Raw genomic sequence first — 9,782 nt, forward strand, 5'->3', positions numbered from 1 at the left:
AGGTCGGCCTGCGGAGCAGCGGCCCGGTTACGGTTGGGTGAGCTGGTTGCGCCTGTGACGTGGTAAAAAAAGCAATGCGTGGGGGAGGTTCAGCGATCTGTAGATCTGGAGCGTACGTATAAGGATCCAACAGCTGACGAGTTCAAAACGCTGTGGAGGGGCGTGAGTAGCTCCTTTTTACTGTTTAGCATTGGCTGAGGCATACGGAATGACTTTCATTCTCTCTCCATATTCTACCGTGGTCAGGTTTTGAGTCTTACTCAACTTCACACCTTGTTACACAGGCAAGAACTCTTTCTTTGACTGACCCATTCTAAACTTTTTCAAAATCTTGTCAAGGTATGTACTTATTGAAATCTTATCAAGCGTCTTGATCTATCTTTATTGATCTTGATGCCTAATATGTAAGCAGCTTCACCGAGATCTTTCATTAAAAAATTCTTATTCAACTATCCTTTTATACTATCTAAAAAATTTATATTATTTCCAATCAACAATATGTCATGCACATATAATATCGGAAATGCTACAGAGCTCCTACTCACTTTTTCTTGTAAATACAGACTCTACCGCGACTCCCCCGTATCGCGCCCGTTCGGTGGAGAGGCTGGCAAGGACGAAGACAAAGATGGAATAGGGAGAGAGCACCGTTGTGGGCGAGGGATTTCAGGCACAGATTTCGAAACCGTCACCCACGACCCCCTCTCCTCCCTCCTCCACGGCTTACATGTGGGCCTCCCCACGTCTGGATATGGACAAACCGCCCACGCCCGCGGCGCGGGGCCAATCCAGACCAGGTGGCGCCTGGTGCACCCGGGCCAGGAAGCGGCCGCCCGGTTCGGTTAGTTAGTGCGCGCACACTTTTTAGGTTTTAGGTAGTTTATTAACTAATGAGGCCGAGTCAACGCCGCTGCCACCGGGGGCCCGCTCGTCAGATCTATCCGCAACCTCGGGCTTCGCCTTCTCTGTTGCCCGCGCCAGCGAAGCAGAGCCGCTCTCGCCAATCACCAACATCACGGCGCGATGGTAGCCCTCCTCCGTTCCTCGTCGCATCGACCTACCTAGCCTCCCACGCGTCCCACCCAGTGCCTCCACCCCGGCCGCCTCCCCTCCCCGGCGCTCGACCCCGATCTACCGGCTCTACACGCGCCCGAGTATGAAAGGGCTTCCTCTCGCCCTCCCGCGTGATCTGTCCGCCTGCACGCGGGCATGGTGCTGCCTCGGACCCATCTCCCGCGGTCGAGCGCCTGGCGATTCAATTAGCGTCACAGTGCGCCATCAGCCTACATATAATTTTCTTTTCTCACATTTGATTTTTCCAGGACCTCTCACCGGTGATCGGCATCGTCGCCGTCTTCGTCACGTCCGGCGCAATCTGCCGCTACCGTATGTTTCTCGTGCTCTGGTAAGTTTTGGAGCAACCTTTTCGCTCGAACTCTTGTACAGTTGTACTCCCTGTCATTGACCCTGTTGCCATTTTTGTGCATCTTAGTTTGCTAGTATAGAAAAGGATTACTGCTGCCGTCGAATTCGACGCCTGCATATGCCTCGGCGTTTCGGTTTGCTAGTTTCTGCTAACTATAGGCTGTTGGACCATTTAACTGCACACGTTATTTTGGCAGTAGCATGCCAGTATGGCTGAGCTTTCCCGATGGCAGCATAGCTACCATTATATATGAAGATGATGTCCGCATACCACACAATGCTAGTTACAAAAATAAGGTTTAAATAAGCTTTGACACTGGATCTTAAAATTGAGAAATTTTCAATCGGAAGAAAAAAAAACCGAAATATCTATGGCACCTATTTCGATATGGATCCATACATGAAAGTATAATAGTACAGAGTACATTCAAACTTTACAATTTTATTTTATGAAATACAACTGCGTCTCCAGCGGTAGGCACTACATTTGAACAGTAACAAATATAACATCTAAATTTTGTAATGTAGACAAATGTACTATAACACCTTACACAAAAGGATTAGGATCATGCTATATCCGAGTTCCCAGCCATAGCTTGAAGCAGTCTTGGTATCGGGGGCATCCCGATTTCAATTTGCCCTTCGAGAATCCGAACTACCTCTCCCATTGTTGGTCGATCAAACTCATCATCTTGGATACACCAACATGCAACCTTGCAAGCCAGTTCAGCCTCGTCCAGATTAACATCACCATGTAACATTTCATCTACCAAACTCCCGACTTCTCCTTCAAGAAGCTTATGTGCAGCATACAGAGGGAAATAAACATCAAGGTTGCCACCGCTAGTACATGGTGCGCATGAGTTCCTCTTTCCAGATATAATTTCCAGCAGCACCATCCCGTAGCTATAAACATCGACTTTTGGTGTAATAGCAACTCCAGTAATCCATTCAGGTGCAAGGTACCCTGCAGTTCCTCTCATTGTAGTCAAGACTCGGCTAAACATTCTTCCTAAGAGCTTTGCCATCCCAAAGTCTGCAACTTTTGGAATGAATGAAGCATCAAGAAGTATGTTTTCTGGCTTGATATCACAGTGTATGATGCAGTCTCGACAGCTCTCATGCAAGTAAGCTAACCCTCTCGCAACTCCCACGGCTATGTGATACCTGACAAACCAATTCAGCGTTGTAGAGTTGTTTCTAAATAGATGCACATCAAGTGAGCGATTTGGCATGTGTTCGTAAACAAGCAACCTCTTAGAACCCTCACAACAGAAACCAACAAGCTTAACTAAATTGATGTGCCGGACAGCTCCAATCGAGCTCACTTCGGCTCTGAATTGCTTCTCTCCTTGATAAGCACCATCAAGCCTTTTCACTGCTACGGCAGTCGAGTCAGTTAAAACCCCCTTGAATACAGAACCAAAACTGCCTGCCCCTAACTTATCGGTGAATTTTGTTGTGGCACGCTGTAAATCAGTGTATCTAAATACAGTGATTCTGTTACAACCTTGAACATCATCCAGTATATGACTAGACCTCTTACTTTTGTTTCTCAGAATCATTACCAGGAGAATGAGTGCAAATAAACATAGAACAGAAACGCCTGTACCAGTTGCCACTCCAATAACAATCCCCTTTCTGTTGTTTCTCAGTCTGTGGAAATCATTTGCTGAAACACGAAGGTAAAGAGTTTCCCCTGTTGAATTGGTAGTGCCACTACATTGTAGTGCTCTTATGTTGAGCAATTCATTACGCCACATAGAACATTTTTTGTCACTGAAGGAATATGCAGTGCAAGAGCAGTTGCTCAGGCAAACTTGTCCGCACTCACTCGCACTTGCCACAGCTTCTACTTTTAGGGCTTTCTGGGGCAACTGAACACATGGCACAGGGTAGAACTTATCTGTGGTATGAGTTGTGCTTTTGTTGCTAATGCAGTCTAACGGAGTATTTCTCAAGCACCCACTGGTTCGATCTTCTTGCTCCCAATCCTTTGGGGAGGTTATGGTGAAGCCCTCCATGCAATTGCAATGTGGAAGGGCATTATCATTGCAAATTGTGAAAGGTCCACATATTGCATAGACATCACACTGAAGTTTCGGTTGGGCATAGATCATTGTCCAATCCTGTGAGCCCTCCAACAAAATGAACGCTTTTCTTTGACCTGAGACGTCAATTACATTACGAGTAACCATAGATTCATCGACTACATTAACAGTCGAATACTTCTCTTGGTCATTGCTGACAAATGTTGCAGTGAAAACTGGGTTGCTGGCTGTCATCTCTGGAAGTGAGGCAAAGTATTTGCCATTCCATACACCGGTCGACCAATATGGTATGGAGAAGTTCAATTGTGTAAGCAAGAACTGATTGAGACCACTGGGGTCTAACCCATCACAATACACACCAGTAGTTGGGTCGTTCAAGTTCTTCCAAGAAATTAGACGACGGTTTAGGCCAGTGAGCTTGTCCCATCCAAGCTTCGCCCCAGGGAAAAGTGTATTTGTGGGGTGATCAAAACTCTGCCACAGAACCTCTGATGAGTTTGAAGAGTCTACTAGGATGAAATTTCCACTACTCAGCAGCATGGCAGTAGTGCTATTTCTTGTGATGTTTGCTTGTGTAGACCAGATTATGGACTTGGTGGACCGGTTTAAGATGACCAGATTCCCATCGTGGGAGATTGTGAGCTCCAGTGAGGTGGTGTTCTTGATTGGTGTGTCCCTATTTGCAACCCATGCAGAAGTAAATTTGGGGACTGTATTGAACCATATGCCAAGGTACCAGTTGGTGGTGTCTTGGGAGGGTTTGCTGCTGCTTGTGTTGAAGAAGCCAAGCGCGTACCTGCCATTCTTGGAGACGAGGTTCTCGTTGACACCAAGTGCTTGGCCGGCGAAGATGGTGTCCGTCGCGGCAGAACTTGCTGGGGCGCGTAGGAAGAAGAGCAAGGTGAAAACAATGGGGAGGAAAGGCATGGTGTTCTAAAGAGGAGGGCAAGCTTGCAGCTGCAGAAGAGACCACAGATGTAATTAAGTTGGGTGCTCAGTGGTGATGGCAGTAGATAAGCACCGTGGAGTCAACAGTCAAGCACAGCAGCCAAATTAGCTGAACGAATACTATCATGTGGTGATGATCTAGTGCATGCTACCCACGGCAGGGCAGTCTGGTCTTGTTGTGGACTGGGTTTGTGTGGTGCAGAGCAGAGGAGTGAATGAGAGCATGAGCTCCAGGCAATTGGTTGCCGGCTCACATCAAGGTATGACCAACAAAGGCATGTCACACTTGGGGTGCTCTTTTCTTAAGCTGCCTTATAAGTACATAATACAGTTTATGATATCACATCAATCAAAGTCGTATATAATTTCTCTCTTTTGGAAGGCTACAAAATTTTCCGGCTCACACGAGAAGATCGTATATGTAGAACTAAAATGGCATATGGTCAAGATAGCAATGTAAAAATATAATGTACTAAATCAGCGACAATTAATACGGATCGGAGGGAGTAGAACATTTTAAAGCTGCGACGCCCTGCCCTGGTCAGCAGCACAGCGGGATGAGAGCCCGCACCCTCCTTGTGAGGAACCTGGATTCTTCATTCACTAGTCGAACGCTTGTTCAGTTACTACTTCAGAGTGTGGGCTATGTGTTGATTTTTACGGTTTCACATGTAATTCCCGTTTATAAGGAACAAGTGGTTAATGTAATCCTAATTAAACTGCTAACACTTTTGGCTCAGGTTTGGATATAAAACCTGAGATATCAAAGACCTGGATTCAAGCAATTGGGTTTTACATATTCTGCACTGTTGTTCTTCAGCTAGCTGTTGAGAAAGCTGCCCGTTTCTTCAGTTGTCAGCTTCTTTCTCAAAATCCAGCAGCCTCCTTCAGTTCTCCCCGCGCCGTCGCGCTCGACCCCTCTGCCCCATCTACCCGAGCCGCCGCCTGCACAGACGCTCCGGCCCAGCGCCCGCAGACGAGCCTGCCGACTCGCCTCGTCCGTCCCGTCCCCCCGTCCCCCCCCCCCCCCCCCCTCCCCGCCGGTGAGCCTCGCCCATTTCTAGTCGTGTCACAGTGTGCCGCATTCGACTCAATCTAATTCTTTCCTCATTTAATTTTCCAGGTCCCCGCATCGGAGATTGAGATCGTCGCCGTCTCGCGTGCTCAGGTGAGTATTTCTGCAACCTCTTCGCTGAGCCTAGCTTGCTATCACCCAGAAGGATGAAACTACAAAGTGCATCAATCGGGGTTCTATAAATTGAGATTTTTTTTCAAAAAATGGGTAAAATCTGTCATGAAACATAGGGGTAAAAAGTGTAATTTACTCTTTTTTAACCTGTTTATATAATTCGACACACATACTCAACACACTCTTACAGAAATTTACACTCTTACATTGTGAAACCTGATAATCTTAACAATGCGCAAATATATCTATGATTTCAGATATAAACATATATATATATATATATATATATATATATATATATATATATATCATAATATCTCTCATATGCAGTCCATGTAGATTCCTTTTAAACAAAAGGATTAGGAGCATGTTGAATTGAGCAAGTCCCTCACGCAGGACAGGACATCATCGTGAACACACCCGTACTCAACACACTCCTACAGAACTTTGCCATTCTAACAATTCGCAAATATAACTGTAATTTTAAAATATAAACATCTGTGTCATGACCTCTTAAACATGCAATCCATCTAGATTCCCTTAAACAAAAAGATTAGGAGCACATTGAATTTGAGCTTTAAGCCATGGCTTCGAGGTGTCTTGGTATCGGGGGCATCCTGATCTCAACTAGTCCTTGAAGAATCTGAACTACCTGTCCCATTGTTGGTCTATCAAGCTCATTGTCTTGGATGCACCAACATGCAACCTTGCAAGCCAGTTCAGCCTCATCCAGATTGACATCACCATGTAGCATTTGATCTACCAAACTCCCAAGATCTCCTTCAAGAAGCTTGTGTGCGGCATGAACAGGGAAATAAACATCAAAATTGCCACCACTAGAACATGATGCACTTGAGTTCCTTTTTCCGGATATAATTTCCAGCAACATCATCCCATAGCTATACACATCGACTTTTGGTGTAACAGCAACACCACTGATCCATTCAGGTGCAAGGTACCCTGCAGTTCCTCTCATTGTAGTCAGTACTCGGCTGAATTCCCTTCCCAAAAGCTTTGCCATCCCAAAGTCTGCAACTTTGGGAATGAATGAATCATCGAGAAGTATGTTTTCTGGCTTAATATCACAGTGCATGATGCAGTCTCGACATCCCTCATGCAAGTAGGCTAAACCTCGAGCAACCCCTATGGCTATCTGATATCTAATAGTCCAACTCAATATCGTCGAATTGTTTCGAAATAAATGGACATCAAGAGAGCGATTTGACATGTGTTCATAAACAAGCAACCTCTTGGAACCCTCACAACAGAAACCGACAAGCTTAACTAAATTGATGTGCTGGATAGCTCCAATTGAGCTCACTTCAGCTCTGAATTGCTTCTCTCCTTGATAAGCACCGTCAAGCCTTTTCACTGCTATAGCTACTGAGTCATTTAAAAAACCCTTAAATACAGAACCAAAACTGCCTGCCCCCAACTTATCTTTGAATTTTGCTGTGGCGCGCTGTAAATCAGTGTATCTAAATGCAATGATTCTGTTACAACCTTGAACACCATCCAGTGTATGGCTAGAGCTCTTACGTCTGTTTCTCCAAATCATTACCAGGAGAAAAAGTGCACATAAACCTAGAGCAGAAATGCCTGCACCAGTTGCAACTCCAATAACAATCCCCTTTCTGTTGTTTGTCAATCTGTGGAAATCTTTAGCAGAAACACGAAGATTAAGAGTTTCTCCGGTTGAACATGTACTACCACTACATTGTAGTGCTCTTATGTTGAGCAATTCATTATGCCAGATAGAACATTTTTCATCATTGAAGGAATATGCGGTGCAAGAGCAATTATTCAGGCAAATTTGAGCGCACTCATTCGGGCTTGCAGCAGCTTCGACTTTGGGGCATTCTGCAGCAACTCAACATATGGCACAGAGTAGAACTTGTCTGTGGTATGACTTGTGCTTTTATTGCTAATGCATTCTAACGGAGTAATTCTTGAGCAGCCACTGGTTCGATCTTCTAGCTCCCAATCCTCGGGGGATGTTATGGTGAAGCCCTCCATACAATTGCAATATGGAAGCTCATTATCATTGCAAATTGTGAAAGGTCCACAGATTGCATAGACATCACACTGAAGTTTTGGTTGGGCATAGATCATTGTCCAATCCTGTGAACTCTCCAACCAAATGGATTGTTTTAATCGACCTGAGATGTCAACTGCAAAATGAGTAACCAAAGATTCATCGACTAAGTTAAATACCGTGTACTTCTCTTGGTCGTTGTGGACAAATGTTGTGTTCGAAACTTGGTTGCTGCTTGTCATCTCTGCTATTGAGAGAAAGTATTTGCCGTTCCATACACCGCTCGACCAATATGGTATGGAGGAGTTCAATGGTGTAAGCAATAACTGATTGACACCACTGGGGTCTAACCTATGACAGTACACACCGGTAGCTGGGTCAATCAAGTTCTTCCAAGAGACGAGCTTACGGTTCAGGCCAGTGACCTTATCCCATCCAAGCTTTGCCCCAGGGAAAAGTGTATCTGTGGGGTGATCAAAGCTCTGCCACAGAACCTCTGCTGAGTTTGGAGAGTCTGTCAGGATGAGATTTCCACTACTCAAAAGCATAGCAGTGGTGCTATTTCTTGTGATGTTTGCTTGTGTGCTCCAGATTATAGACTTGGTGGACCGCTTTAAGATGACAAGGTTGCCATCATGGGAGATTGTGAGCTCTAGTGCGGTGGTGCTCTTGATTGGTGTATCCCTATTTGCGACCCATGCAGAAGTAAACTTGGGGACTGTATTGAACCATATGCCAAGGTACCAGTTGGTGGTGTCTTGGGAGGGTTTGCTGCTGCTTGTGCTGAAGAAACCAAGCGCGTACCTGCCATTTTTGGAGACGAGCTTGTCGTTGACAGTAAGTGCTTGGCCGGCCAAGATGGCGTCCGTCGCGGCAGAATTTGCTTGGGTGCACAGGAAGAGGAGCAAGGTGAAATCTATGAGGAGATGCATGATGAACTGAAGTGGATGGCAAACCTGAAGATGCAGATACTGCAGATATAAATGCTCAAGCCTCAATGGCCTGGTCATAGCAGTAAAAGGCACGGTGGAGCCAAAAGTCAAAGAGTTCATGACAACCATACAAACCGGTGGAAAACTGTGTAGCATCAACAGTCTTATTCTGGACTCCTTTTTTACTTTGACAGCAACGAAAAACTTGCTTAGACTGGGTTGCGTGGTGGAGACTGGAGAGTGGAGATGACTGGGCTGAACAAAGAAAAATGCGTGGGTGTGACCTTATGAGATCAAAGTATTCGCCATCACAACATGACAGGTATGTGGACACTTCAGGCTCTAGCTTGATCTTAAGGTGCCATATTTTGAAGGAAAAGTAAACGCCAGTTAATACAAATCATGTTAAGTTTTTGTTGATATTATACACTGCTGTAAAGTGTTCTTTTGATCAGACTGTTGGTAGAGGGCAACAACCATGGGACGGAGGGAGTACTTCTCATGAGGCTATAACTCTGTAGCTGATCTGATTGCTTTTACTTCTGTATATGCACTTCACTATGTAATCTCACGAACTTCTGTTATTTCCTTTCCTGTATTGGCTACAGCTCGACCCTTGCTGATCTAGAAAGAAAGCCTTGTACCTATTGTCGGTCCTGCTCCTGTCTCTCTGTCCGAAGAAATCTATTAATTTTTTCTATATGGATGAACCTTTTTTTTATTTGCGGGGTTTTGCAGCCTATAGAATTATTTTCGTACGGATCCATTTGCACAATTAGTTTACACTATTGCTTTGTGCATTGAGTGCAACCGCTTCGGAATATTCCTTTACTTTAGCTTTTCAATACTGTTGAATTTTAAAGGGATTTCAATTAAAGTGACATAATACTAGAAATATATGTGTTTTTCTTTCCGTGCTTTGACTGAGTGCATCCCTGTAGGCATAGAAGACTATCTTGTGGCCTCACTCTGGAAATCTGTTTCTTTAGACATGGTTGTGATTTTTTGTCATATCACGGAAATTCAGATGCCATTTAAAACCCTAGCTTGATAGGAAAGAAGTTACAAAACATAGTATGGATAGTAGTTAATTCAAACCAGGTTGTGGATAAAACTATCGCAACTGAATTTGCTGTTTTGTTTCATGAGCTGCGCTCTGAATCTGGACCTAAAACTTCACAAGATGATAAACCCTTGTGAGA

General features: G+C 44.8%; 2 protein-coding genes and 1 pseudogene across 3 annotated transcripts; 1 reads left to right on the forward strand and 2 right to left on the reverse strand.

The window, feature by feature from the left end:
• Nucleotides 1-925: 925 nt before the first annotated feature.
• LOC123153598 (uncharacterized) lies at nucleotides 926-5,567 on the forward strand. The gene is made up of 4 exons (XM_044572643.1): nucleotides 926-1,238; nucleotides 1,323-1,405; nucleotides 5,245-5,467; nucleotides 5,548-5,567. Exons 1-4 carry the CDS (start codon nucleotides 1,157-1,159, stop codon nucleotides 5,565-5,567), a joined length of 408 nt encoding a protein of 135 aa, XP_044428578.1. The 5' UTR covers nucleotides 926-1,156.
• LOC123148783 (G-type lectin S-receptor-like serine/threonine-protein kinase At2g19130) lies at nucleotides 1,805-4,509 on the reverse strand. Of its 2 annotated transcripts, XM_044568268.1 has the most exons (2): nucleotides 4,273-4,509; nucleotides 1,805-4,152 (listed from the first exon to the last, which is right to left on the reverse strand). In XM_044568268.1, exons 1-2 carry the CDS (start codon nucleotides 4,401-4,403, stop codon nucleotides 1,992-1,994), a joined length of 2,292 nt encoding a protein of 763 aa, XP_044424203.1. In that variant the 5' UTR covers nucleotides 4,404-4,509; the 3' UTR covers nucleotides 1,805-1,991. The 2 variants fall into 2 exon arrangements, with proteins under 2 accessions (XP_044424203.1, XP_044424202.1); XM_044568267.1 differs by having other exon boundaries at nucleotides 1,805-4,503.
• Nucleotides 5,568-6,166: 599 nt separating the features above from the next.
• LOC123148784 (G-type lectin S-receptor-like serine/threonine-protein kinase At2g19130) lies at nucleotides 6,167-9,219 on the reverse strand (annotated as a pseudogene).
• Nucleotides 9,220-9,782: the final 563 nt, after the last annotated feature.

Source organism: Triticum aestivum, chromosome 7A, assembly GCF_018294505.1.
Source record: "Triticum aestivum cultivar Chinese Spring chromosome 7A, IWGSC CS RefSeq v2.1, whole genome shotgun sequence".
NCBI lineage: Eukaryota > Viridiplantae > Streptophyta > Magnoliopsida > Poales > Poaceae > Triticum > Triticum aestivum.